The sequence below is a fragment of the Drosophila novamexicana genome, unplaced genomic scaffold, assembly GCF_003285875.2.
Source record: "Drosophila novamexicana strain 15010-1031.04,08,12 unplaced genomic scaffold, DnovRS2.1 tig00000485-arrow-pilon, whole genome shotgun sequence".
Classification (NCBI taxonomy): Eukaryota; Metazoa; Arthropoda; class Insecta; order Diptera; family Drosophilidae; genus Drosophila; species Drosophila novamexicana.
The window spans coordinates 857163-869533 of record NW_020824808.1 but is presented as its reverse complement, the minus strand read 5'-3'; the positions used below and the strand labels follow the sequence as shown (position 1 = coordinate 869533).

The 12371-nt window shown below is 44.3% G+C and overlaps 3 protein-coding genes and 1 long non-coding RNA gene across 8 annotated transcripts; 2 read left to right on the top strand and 2 right to left on the bottom strand.

Moving 5' to 3' along the window:
- Positions 1 to 1106: 1106 nt before the first annotated feature.
- Positions 1107 to 2530, bottom strand: LOC115761389 (trafficking protein particle complex subunit 1). Its single transcript, XM_030703141.1, has 3 exons — positions 2378 to 2530; positions 2159 to 2301; positions 1107 to 2101 (listed from the first exon to the last, which is right to left on the bottom strand). The coding sequence occupies exons 1-3, from the start codon at positions 2474 to 2476 to the stop codon at positions 1906 to 1908; spliced, it is 438 nt and encodes a 145-aa protein (XP_030559001.1). The 5' UTR covers positions 2477 to 2530; the 3' UTR covers positions 1107 to 1905.
- Positions 2531 to 2895: 365 nt separating this feature from the next.
- On the top strand, positions 2896 to 7152 carry LOC115761246 (protein suppressor of variegation 3-7). Of its 3 annotated transcripts, none has more exons than XM_030702945.1 (5): positions 2896 to 3710; positions 3778 to 4326; positions 4389 to 4718; positions 4795 to 5718; positions 5765 to 7152. In XM_030702945.1, exons 1-5 carry the CDS (start codon positions 3028 to 3030, stop codon positions 7128 to 7130), a joined length of 3852 nt encoding a protein of 1283 aa, XP_030558805.1. In that variant the 5' UTR covers positions 2896 to 3027; the 3' UTR covers positions 7131 to 7152. The 3 variants fall into 3 exon arrangements, with proteins under 3 accessions (XP_030558805.1, XP_030558806.1, XP_030558804.1); XM_030702946.1 differs by having other exon boundaries at positions 3772 to 4326; positions 5780 to 7152; XM_030702944.1 differs by having other exon boundaries at positions 3772 to 4326.
- Positions 7153 to 7173: 21 nt separating this feature from the next.
- Positions 7174 to 10269, bottom strand: LOC115761247 (TBC1 domain family member 5). 3 transcript variants are annotated; one of them, XM_030702948.1, is made up of 8 exons: positions 9754 to 10269; positions 9290 to 9694; positions 9127 to 9229; positions 8924 to 9069; positions 8727 to 8869; positions 8310 to 8671; positions 7717 to 8251; positions 7174 to 7654 (listed from the first exon to the last, which is right to left on the bottom strand). In XM_030702948.1, the coding sequence occupies exons 1-7, from the start codon at positions 10092 to 10094 to the stop codon at positions 7763 to 7765; spliced, it is 1989 nt and encodes a 662-aa protein (XP_030558808.1). In that variant the 5' UTR covers positions 10095 to 10269; the 3' UTR covers positions 7174 to 7654; positions 7717 to 7762. The 3 variants fall into 3 exon arrangements, with proteins under 3 accessions (XP_030558808.1, XP_030558809.1, XP_030558807.1); XM_030702949.1 differs by having other exon boundaries at positions 7174 to 7651; XM_030702947.1 differs by having other exon boundaries at positions 7175 to 8251.
- A 1118-nt stretch (positions 10270 to 11387) lies between these two features.
- LOC115761411 lies at positions 11388 to 12366 on the top strand. Its single transcript, XR_004017737.1, has 2 exons — positions 11388 to 11608; positions 12110 to 12366. It is a non-coding gene; the product is annotated as an uncharacterized LOC115761411 (long non-coding RNA).
- Positions 12367 to 12371: the final 5 nt, after the last annotated feature.

The following is a 12371-nucleotide window of genomic DNA, read 5'->3' as shown; positions in this document are numbered from 1 at the left end:
CTTTAAGACTGGGAGACCAGTTCGCAGAGAAACTGACAGACGGGCCATCGGACAGACAGAATCTAGAAAATATATATATATGTACCTGATGGAGTCGGAGAAGTCTCCTGCTATGCGTTACTCATTGCATGCCCTTCACAAGGGCATACAAATTGGGGAAACCAAAATGCATAGCACAAAAAAGCGAAAGAGCGTAACATTAGGTTCAAACGGGCTCGAGCCCGGGCTAATTGGGTTGCTGAACCTATTGTAATCGTGATCGTGTCCGCGATAAGCAAAATCAAAGCCAGCTAGCAAATTGAAAGTCAACGAGCAGAAGTTGCCGACTCCGACCAACCGGTATCTGTATTTGATAAACATAAATCTGAATACTTATATAAATGCAAATAAACTAAAAGAAAAAAAAATGAAAAACTCCCATGCATAAACGCAGTTTTGGAAAGGGCATTTTGTAAGATGCTGGCGCCTCCACGTGACAGTTCAGTTGATTAATTCAAAATAGGTTTGGTTTTTGTGTATCTATGAAATACTACTAGCCTGCTATATGACTATATCTTAGAGGACAGAAAAGTCGCAGGCCTAAAAACCCGCTTTGCGGTTCAATTTTTATTGTCTTCGCAGCTTTTGCAATGCACTGTTGAAACCCGGTTTCGAGTTTGACCCAAGCGACAGTGTGACAAAAATAAAAATAAAACAGATACAAAACACATTTAGACCAAAAACTGCAGATGACTTGCGTGAATTTTGTATAAGTGAGACATCGTAAAAACTAGCAAAAAAAAAAAAAGTACACCAAAATTAATAATTCGTATTTGCTGTGCCGAAGTTTAAATGCTCTGCAGATATCTGGAAAAATAAAAAAAGTTAAAAAAAAAATGATTCTATATATTTTCTTTTTGTTTTCTTTTGTACTATCAATACTTATTTTTAAAATAAATAAACAAAAATTTATAAACATAATTAACTTATATTTGTTTTGTTTAAAATTGAAAAACTGTGACGAGCCAAGGCTCAGACTTAAGCCTTGGCCATAAAATGGCTTATGCAGATTTTTTATTTATTTTTTTTAACATAATTATTATATTTTTTTGAAATCTGCTCGCTTTTTGGGCAGTTAGGTATTGCGTGTATCTTTGTGCCTGCATGTAGATGATAACAACAAAATTGAAATTTATTTAAAGCGTTGCACATTTCGTGACCCAGCTGAAATACCCATAGCAAGGGTATACATAAATTCACCAATGTTTACATAAATATGATTGTATGTAGGCATGCATATGTGGGTATGTATATGTATTAGCATGCCCAAAAGGTTGCTAACGGTGCTGCAGCGACAGGTTTTTTGAAAAGAAAACGTAAGCCAAAGTCGAACCTATAGTACATATATATGTATCTCTCTCTCTGTCTAGCTAGCTCTTCTCTGCATATGGCATCTACTTCTCTCGCTTGGCTCTGGGTATTTCCATATGCGCGCAGCCTGTGGCATTTTGCAAATCATTTTCCATAGTTATGAGGATTGCGCAAAGCCCTTGATGCGAGTGGAGCCAGCCTAAAAGTAACTGGCGTTTGGGGGCGAGTCGCGCACAGATTTAATCGCGTGCGGCAGCAGCAACAGTTGTCATATGCGAAAAGCTAACGAATTTCACGAAAATAAAGAAAAAATGATATGCAATTGCAAATTACAGATCTTAAAGCTGGCCCTTGCGCAAGTTTTGGCGGCGTCTTTCAAATGCCGCTGTGGGACATTTCGCATTTCCGTCGTGTGCTCCATTTGTACATATTTAAAACACGGGCATAATTGGAGGCCTCTGCAGCTGCCAACGACTACAATTTGGAGCGGCTGTGCGCTTATGACACATGATTTGGAGTTTTATACGTATCTATTAACTATACAGTGGGCTTAGTCTAAATATTTCTTATACCAAAAATAGGCGACTGTTTGATGAACTCGTCAAGTTTGCTCTGAAACAACTCCGAGGTGACCACTGTGCCGGGCGTCCACAGTGGATCGCGCACCACATACTCCACCCAGACCTTGGCGTATAGCTGCTGCAGCAGTTCCTTGACATTGATGGCTGCCGTGTCAGTGTTTAGCACAAATCTAGATAAATCGACAATTAAACTAAACTCAGCTCAGAGCAACTGTTGCACTACTCACTTTAATCCCGAGGGCGTTTCCAGATAATGCAGAGCATAGCGATTTGTTTTGTAGTAGAGAAACCCCTCACGCGGATCGTGTGGTGATATTTTGCTGACAAAGGACTTGATGGAGAATAGCATGCCATATGTAAGCTTTGCTTCCTGACAATATAAACAAAAAATAAATGTTGTTGTTGCTCGTTCGGTTTTTGTTAACATGACGTAGAACGGTGCCCACCTCCTCACGGGTTATGCCTGATTTTTTGGTACGGTTCCACTCGGCGTAATGCATCAGAGTGCCCATTTTGTCAAATATGTACAAATTAAAAATCGTCATGTTGCTTAAAACTTTACTAAATGCTATGCATCAGCAAGTTAACAATAACAAACGCCGTAACAGTGTGACCCTATTAAAAAAAAACTAAAAACTGAAAACTAAAAATATCGATAGAAACTGGTGATATGTACACAGACTATCGGCCAACTCTAGATAGCTGAGTTAGCCAAGATTGAGAATGAGCATTGCTGAAAATAATTAATTACTGAAAAATCGGGGTATTTTTAGCATTTAATAGTCAACAAATATAAAGTTGACATAATTGAGGTAATAAATGTGTGTGTTGTAAGTGTAAGTAAATGCGATATTTTTCAAATTTTCTTCGTTGTTGAACTATCGATAAATTCTTGTCATGCGCTTTCAGTTTTCGCAAAATCGAATGTTTTTCAATCGATGCCTATAGTCAAACGCTGGCTCCTCGGCTGCTGTGCAAATTTCTGCGATTTCAATTTAATTTAAAAGTGTAATTTTTTGCATTTTAAACGCATGGTGTGAACAGCGGTAAACTCGCTTTTTATAAAAAAAAGAGAGTAAATTCTGCTTAGGCAGAAATGGAATCGGAAAACGGACGAACTGGTGAGATTTGCTCACCAAAGCCAGACGATGCCGGCATTGGCAACAAAATGGCGTCGTCGTCCGCAACGCCGATAAATAAAGAAAAGACGGTCGAGCACGAGTTGAAAATATTGGATGTCGAGGGCGCAGTTACAGCGGAAACTACACTTACTATTGAGCTGGACGATGACGATGTGGAAGTCGTCAATGACCCCTCAGTGTCCGAATTGCCGACGGTATTAATTGATAATGCGCACGAGAACAAATCAACAGAGGATCCGCTGGAGGATGAGAAAGCGTCCACAAAGACAGAGCCCAGCAGTGACATTGAAAGTACCGGCTCTTACAATGGACCCGATCCTATGGGCCTGCTGGAACGAATTGATTCAAGCAAGGAAGTGGACGATGACGATGAGGAAGAAAGCGCTGATGAGGCAAGCAGCAGTGGCTCGCGTCGCATTAGCCGCAGGGAGCGCTGGCAGATTTGGATGAAACGCTGGCCCTGGCTGCTGCACGAGGAGAGCGACGGCGACTACGCCTTCTGCCTCTATTGCAATGTGGTTATAAATGTGAATAAGAAGCTCAAGCATGTACAACAGCACAATTTGTCGCTTTACCACCAGGAGCGTGAGAACAACTATTTAGCCTTTAAGAATAGTGATGATTATGCGCGGTTTGGGTTAGTAGCTATTATTGGTAGATGCCTTCTCCATAATTCTCCATTTCTCCCATTCCCCAAGCACTAGTGAGCATGAGGTCAAGCATGAATTCGGCACCGATAACTATGTGGCCGCCATGAAGCAAAAGCGTGCTAACGAAGTGGAGAAGCTAAACAACTTCAATTGGATGCGCTGGTTAAATTGGCATCAGTGGCTCGAGCGAATCCAGCCGGAGGGCACCATTGGTCTGTGCAAGTACTGTAATGTGCGTATGAACGTTGAGTTTGTCTACTTGCGCAAGCGGCACGAGACCAGCAAGGGTCACTGTGAGGCACAGCGGACACATCAGGAGAAGTCATCGCGTAAACGCAAGCGCAGTGCAAGCCAAGAGGACAATTCAGTTGATGCGGCGCAGGAGCCGAAAGCTCAAAATGAAGACTCAAACGTTATGACTATCGTTGGCGCCGGCTTAGAGTCCACGGATCCCAGTGACTGGTGTGAATTGTTGCCAGATACCAATCCGCAGCAATGCCGCTGCACGCTCTGCGACTGTCGCATGGCCATAACGAGCTTTATGCGTCACTTGAAGACAAAGGTGCACTGCAGCAATCTATTTGCACACAAGGGGACTCAGTCGTGCGTAAAATAATTATTCACGGCTTTAGTTTGTAATTTAATAAATTCTTGCTTTTCGTCAGGTCTAAGCTGAATCGAGGCATTTGGGCACAGTATGCGGAACAGCATCCCTGGCTAGTGGCCGACCCCACTGATCCCACTCTGGCTTACTGTCATATTTGCTCCAGGCGCTTCATATACGGACATTCTGAGATCAAACGCAAAACTCATGAAAATTCAGAGAAGCATCTGGCTGCGGTGGCAGCCTCAGTTGCTGCTGCAACTGAAGAAGCACGGAACGACGAGGAGGAACAAAGCGAACAGGAACAGTCGGAGGCGCAAAGCGAGGGTAGCGACGACGATTATGTTGACGAGGATGACAAGCTCTCCACGACGCCCAGAAGCTCCGCCGAGTATGACTCTCCTTCTATCTTTCTTTGTCTGTGGCAGTATCAGTAGTTATTGAATTTCTTTTATTTCTCAACACAGACCCACAGAAGTGACTGGCGAGTCGCGCAAGACCAAGCACGTGGTGCGGCATTTTTGGTGGTTGCGTTACTCCAGGGATCGCAAAATTCAGCAGTGCAAATTTTGTCGCGTGCGTTTTAGCAGCGAGTGGGCCAAGGTTCGTCATGAGCAAAGCGCTCGCCACCAAAGGCTAATACATCAGTATAAGGTGAGACAGGCAGCACGCCGCAAAGAAGCGCGCAAAAAGCATACGGAGGGTGCAGAGGGTGAAGCCGCCGAGGACGAGGAGGAAAACGACGAGGAGCAGAGCAATGGTGATTCAGCAGCAGTTGGTGAGGGCAATAACTCCGAAGCAACAAATCAACCCAAAGTGACCAGCAAAGCTGCACACAAGCCCGTGCCTGCCACTATGCAAGGCAAAGTGATGGTCTGGAAGGATCGCTTTCCATGGCTCTCTTGGAAGCGTAGCGAACCGCGTCACAACTACGGCTGGTGTAAGCTGTGCGAGGTGTCTGTCTTCTTGCCCAGCTTTAAGTACGCCTCAAAGCATCAGCGAAGCACGCGACATGTTCGGCTACGCTTTGAGCGCAAGAAAGCAGCACGCATGCCACCCACGGATGTAACGTCTGCGTCCACACCAACAACGGCAGCGTTGGCAACAGGCGAGGCGAAAAATAAGGCAGCAATGGCAGAATTGCAAGCCAAATACGATTGGTTGGAGCCGGATGCCATAGATGAGAATCACTGCCATTGCAAAACATGCGATACTCGGCTGCCCATCAAGCTGTTCTATTTGCGCCAGCACGATGGATCACGCAAGCATCTCGAGCAGTTGGAGCGACTTAGAAATAACAGCGGAGTCACTTCACTGACAGTCAATGTTGCGGAACCCGCCGCATCTGTAATGGATATGGACCAGGAGAGCGATGAGGCCCTAAGCGTCAAGTAAGTGAATGAATGCAGCAACTGTACGCTATCGATTTAATTGAAGTCCGTTTCTTTCTAGATCAGAGTACAGCACTGGGGAGCAGCCGCCATCCAAGCGAATGCGTCGTTCACTGGAGGTGCGTCGCATATTGCGCGTACTGCGCGACTCTGTGGGCAAGCGAAACGATGAGCGCAGCCAGTTGGATATGGCTAAGGACATGATATGCTCCTCTTTTGACATTGTGTCGCGTCTTCGTACACTAGAGCGTGAGAATGAATCACCTGCCACAGCGTCACGTAATCACGTGGAGTCCAACTCTTTTGCTGCACAGCCACGCGATACCATAGATCTGTTCTTCGAGAGCATAACACAGACCATGAAAACCCTGCCTGGGGATCTAGCAGCCGAGGGCAAGGCCAAAATTATGCAGATTGTTTGCGACTTGGAACTGCGTGGCATGCAGCGGAACGCTTCAGTGCCCACGATCGCCGAACCGGAAGCGGAGACCAGAAGTGCGCCACAGGTAAATGAAACAACAGCGTCATTAACTGCAGAGAATAGCTCAACCACGCAAACTTCCGAACGCATGACTTTTGAGGAGGTATTGGATGTGCCTCCCGCTTCGCCTGAGTCAGTATCCTCATCTATAACCATTGACGATTTGATGGACGATTCGCCGGCGCAGTCGAAACAGTCATTGTCTAACGACAACCATATAGCGGGCAATCTATCCGAGTTGACCGTTACGCCCAAGCAGCGCCCTACTATTCGTACCAATCCGAGTCCACCCGCATCAACCGTAACTGTTTCGGCAGCACCATCTGTTAATGGGCGTGTCAAGGAGGTGCCACTCAACATACGTCGCTACCTGCCCTCCTCCGTGCAGGTTGGCACCTCCAAACCGGACGCCTCGGATGCCCTGCGCATTGTGCCTATTAACAAGCTGACCACACCAAATGCAAATCCCAGCAATGTACGCAACAGCATGAATAGCGCCGGTCATTCATCGCCCTTGATGCAGCGTGGCGGCCAGCAGTCGAATCATGGTACGCCCAATTCAATTGTTATGCACACGCCGCCCAATTCCAACTCTAGCGTCCATTCGGACTTAAGCAATGGCACGTCCAGCGGTAGCGGTGGCTCCACGCCCATGTATCGTAAAATTCGAGTCAACAATGGCACTAGCACCAAGCTAATAACGTTCCAAAACTCTGGACAGCAGAAGCAGCAGTCGCAACAGCATTATCACCAGGTGCAGCCGCACCAGGTCAGTCAACAGCAGAAACTGCCCATGCGCTACTCGAGCGGTGGTGGCAGCACAGCTCTTACGCCGGTGCAGGTTCAAGCACAGGCGCAGCTGCGGGCACTGAGTGCAAACCGAGCTGTGGTGCGACAACTGCCCGCCAACAACAGAACGGCGCAACCATAAGGATCAGCAGGCGGGTTCGTTAATATAAAAATAGGATAAGTAGTTACGCCTTCCCCCCAACTGTTTTCCAGCATAACAAAAGCTGTCTAGAAATCAAATTTCGCTTTGCATGTGAATTACATATTCTGTTAAAGATTTGCATCACATATTTTAATAGTATATATTGCCTGATTTCGCGAAATTTAAATGGACTCAAGTCAATCATCTTGTTCACATACTAATGCCAGATAGTCTATAATTGAAAGATATTTTTTTCTTTTGTGTTCTTCGGCACAGTACGAAAATGGTAATTTACAAAAACCCTAAATGGGTTCGCAAATGTTATACGAGCTGTTTGATTGATATGGTTTGCACTCTAGTTAAGTTTACTAATCAGTTTTGTCATGTTTAAATTAAAAATATCTTAATTAAGTTATATATTAGACTTATAGCAACAGTACACAACATTTTGACATTGTTCAGTTATACATTTATAAGTATTTCAGCACTTCAAGTATGCATCCGTTTATTTCCTGTAATGACTGCTGTAATTCATACAAATAAAAATGAATTATTAAGGTTAATCAAGGATTCACAAGTTGTTCACTTAGTTTTAGCATATTCAGTCGATGGCAGCCGGCGGCGGCAATGCATCATTGCGGCCGCTGTTGCGGCTCAGCCGCGGGCAAACCATTTTGCAGCACCATTGTTTCCGGCCTCTCGTCGCTGGTGATGGTCGACAATTCAATCTCTCGGCGATCCCCCAGGAGCCTTCGTGTCGAGTTGTGCATGAAAGCATTCTCAGGCATCTCATAACCACTGGAAGCGGGCGGCGACAGCGGCATCTGGTTGATTGCCGGCGTGCTTACGGCGCTGTTGCTTCTAGTCGTATTCAATTGCTTGCGCTCATTGGCCTCCAGTGCCTCGTCAATTGGGGCGGTGCTCGCATGCAGGGGGAATACGAATTTGACATCGAGAAAACTGCAGAGCTCTTCAATGCCATCCAGAGTGCGATTCAGCTCCTCGTTGCCCTGCTTACCCATGTGCTGGCGCACAGTGATTAAATAATTGAACAGCTTGCTGCGCGCTATTTTGATGACAGTCTGTGCGTTCTTTAGCTCCAGGCGCATTAGCTCGGGACTCTGGAATAGAAAACATGGATTGCCTTCAAATATTATTTAGTAAATCCATTCAACTTACGTCCGCTAGGTAGCCATCCATGGCAACGTGATTGGTATCTTGTAGCTTGGCCAATGCGGCGGAGCTCTCAGCATTACGGGCCTTCATGTAGGTGATATGGCGATCAATGTGGCTGCCGCTGGCGACATTTGAACTTTCGGAGCTGGTACGCACACGCTGATTGGTCCCCTGTGACTCAGATGCGAGTGCACCGGCTGGGGGCAAATTGCTTGAAAAGGAAACACAAGAGAACGCATTCGCTGGGTATTCGAATTGCTTGGGATTGAGCATATGCAAGGCATGTCGCAGCACCAGATTTACATCCACATGGCTGGGATAGCGCATGAGATATGTCATCGAAGTCGTGTAGTCACTCAACAGAACTGCAAGAAATCAAATGGATGAGCAGCGGCTTTTTGGATCTAAGGCATTACGCACGCTTATCCCGTATGTGTACGAGCATGGCCACCAGTATGTAGTTGGGCAGATCAAAGCGATCGCTATCCGCGAAGATGGCATCCCACAGCAGCAACAGATCCAGCAGCATAAACTCGCGCCCAAAGAGCAGGCGCAGCCAGCGGCTGATAATTGGAAAATGTTGAGATTTTTAGCGTGGTTCAATGGCGGCCACTTACATGCCAAATATATGCAATGGTATTTCCATTTTGAGCAGATAATGATGTAAATGTTGATCCTGCTTGGCCAGTATTTTATCACGTATGAAATTCAGCTGGCTGATAACCTCAACCTCTGATTGCGGCTCAGCGTCAGCGCCCGAGAACTGTAAAGACGACAATTAATACTTGAAATAAACAAGAAATTGATTGCAATGGTTCACCTCGTCCAAAGTTTGCGTCTCCATGTGGCCGTCGGGTGTGGGTACTATGCTGGTAACGCGGTAGTACGACTCCACCGAAGACATTAGGCGGGAGAAGATGGAACTATCAAAATGAGAAAGAGATGATTTCAGCGACTAAAATGAATCCAAGTGCATAGCTCACTAGGTGTCCGCCTCGAGAAATGCCGGATCCAGCACATTCAACAATGTCTCACTTATGTTCGTCTTGGCAATCTCGCTGAAGTGCAACATCGACTGATGATCGCTGTAGAGCACAAATATAATGGGCGCCAAGATCTCATGCATGCCCTGGCGATAGCACATATACGGATGTTCGCGTGCATAGTAGAAGAGTATGTTCGTCATGGCATTTTGTATGAGGGGCTTGCGAAAGAAGTCGACACCCGGAAACGTGCGCACCACATCCTGACGTATGACCGCGAATAGCTCCTGATCGCTAAAGTATTGATTCCAGATGCTCTGTGTGGATTGCGATAATGGATCATCGTCTTCGGGTCCCACTAGTTCGTGAGGATTACGTACATAGTCCATACGAAACTTATCGTATCTGCAAAAACAAGATCTTATTAGTTTTGTTGTGCAATAAGCATGCACTTCTCGACTCACCGGCTGCGTTGCTGCTCACGCTGGCTGTGCCAGCTGCGATGATCTGCGTTTAACACTCGCAACAGGAGCGCCCAATGGATGCTGCGAAACTTTGACATTTTCAGCTGCCCCTTGAAGGCAGCTAAGCGCAAGGCTTCTGGGTTCTCATCCAAATTGGCCAGCAATTGTGTCCATTCCTGTCTATATCGCTCCACAGATGTCATGGCGTTACCTTTGTTAACAACAGGTTCTATTATGGCCCTACCCGTTTCCTCTCGTATGCTTGTTTTTATGGCTGCTGCTGCGTCTGCCTTTGACGTCGGCATGTACAATTTAATGGCTTCTATGCCGCGCACGGTCATTGCTTTGTTGCTGGCTGTGCACGAATTGTAATTGAGAGCATATTCCGCATGCCCGATCGCGTAAGAAACAATTTAATTTCAAAATACTATATAGCAATATGAGTGGTTTACAAAACAAAGCAGATTAAATTTGGCAACATTTGTGAGATAAGGGTGCAAGTGTGACCGAATGTCCATAACAATTTATTACATTTTAAAAGGTCTGGCAAGCTCCCAGGTGCTCCCCTAGTTTCGATAGTTTTTGGCATATCGATGTTAACGAAAGAATCGTTTTAGAATTTTTGTTATATGCAAAACCGTTACAGCCAATATTGGTCATTTTAATCGGTTTAATATTTTGAAATCTAATTTGAAATTTCGTCAGGTGCTGTAAGGTGTAATGAACAACAAACCAAAAAGAACATTACAAAAATGTATTCTTTTTAGAGACTATAAAATATCGCCAAAACGATAGTACGCCTCTCGTTTGTCCATTTGAACTTTAAACCGTTAAATCAAAATTGGTTAATGCCAAAACTGTGATAAGCTTTTTCCAACACAGATAATAAAGAATAATTTTATAAATCGAAAAGAAAAAAAAATGTGTATGGATGCGCAACGCTTACACACACACACACACACTCACATATTGAGGTCAATGCTTGTATCAGCGCTTCATACACAGCAAATTATCGATTATAATGTTCAACCGTCAACGAAACTGACAAACCAGGAAATACAGAAAATAACAATAAACAATGCCGCGCCGGCGCAGCAGCATTAGCGGCATTAGCATAAGCAACAGTTTCGGCAAAAGTGCGACCCCATGCTAAAAAGAAATATAAAAAAAAACGGATTGCAAATAACCTGCTGACTTTAGTTTTATCGCATCAAAACTCTTCTATTTATAATGTATTATGCTATGGCCATTGGCTGGTAGCTAAGTAAGACGGTCAATGCCGTTTTTTGATCTAGTCTTGAGTAATTTTTCTAACATGTTGTTGGGCCATTTTAAACTTGACCCAATGAATACGCCAGCTGCAGCTACAACAATTTACGCTGGGTGGCCGCCTGCTCGACGGTGCGTACCCAGCGTAAATGTGCTTATGAATGAGTGTTAAGTGTTGTCAACATGAGAACTATAACCACAACGTGCTCAGGGCCGGCTATTACATAATACAATGTATATTTGCATTGAACCATGAAATGCAATTTGACTGCCTTAAATTCAAATCACACGCCGACAACTTGTTTGAGGTTTTTTCCTGTTTCTTTTTTTTCTTCTTTTTTGCATATGAAAAAAATATTAAGTGCACACTTTGTCCATAGCGTGTCCAGTGCTTGTAGCGCAACCAAAACTTCGACGTGCACACACTTGCACGCACACGCATGCACAAGAAGAAGCATGCACACAGCAAGTATACGCCGCATTGGCTTCGATTTCATTTTCTCGGTCAAAGTCAATGTCAATGCAAATGCGAATTGCGAAGACGCAGTGGCTGCCATGGAGACGCATTAATTAACTAATCTATTGGGTCTCTTTTTTTTATATTTGATTTTTTAATATTTTTTGCTTATTGCTTTTGTTTTTTTTTCTGCTATTTTTTTTTTGTTTTGTCGATTTTCGTGCAACGGTCTAATGCGAACACGTTTGTATATTGGCTGCTTATCAACGGCGTTTGCTTTTTGGCCTGAGAACTTGTTTTTCTTTGGGCCCTGTTACAGTTTGCTTTGGCTGCTTTGCATTTTGTATTTCCTGATGTTTAATCAACCAACAGCTGAGCCAGCAATCAATTGAATAGATGGGTTTTCGATTTTTAAATGTTTTTTTCTTCTCATTTTTTTATTCGTTTGGGTTTTCGGCTTGGTTTCTTCTTTGGGGCTGCGGCCGCATGACGCAGCGAGGTGAACTTCGATTTTGCGCGACTTTGGCCTTTTTATATGACTTTGTATCCATTTACATATTTTCGTAGTAGTCGAGTCCACTTCTTGAATATGCTATCTTATTTATTTTCAAATTTTTGGATTCCTTACAGTTACATTTGCAGGTCGCTTGCTCGATACGCGGAAGACAAAGGGCGGAAGTAGCCCAACAAGTCCATGTCCAATGCCTCTGGCCTGTAATAATCGACTGAAATAAATAATAATTTTTTAGATAGCAAAGCCTGCGGCGTTGCCTTATTTAAATATATAATTTATGCATATTCTATGTAATATTCTAAATGTTAATTCTAAGTTCAAACCAATGTCAAGGTCCGCAATAAAAGAAGAAAACTTGTTCTTGTCAAACGAATCCCG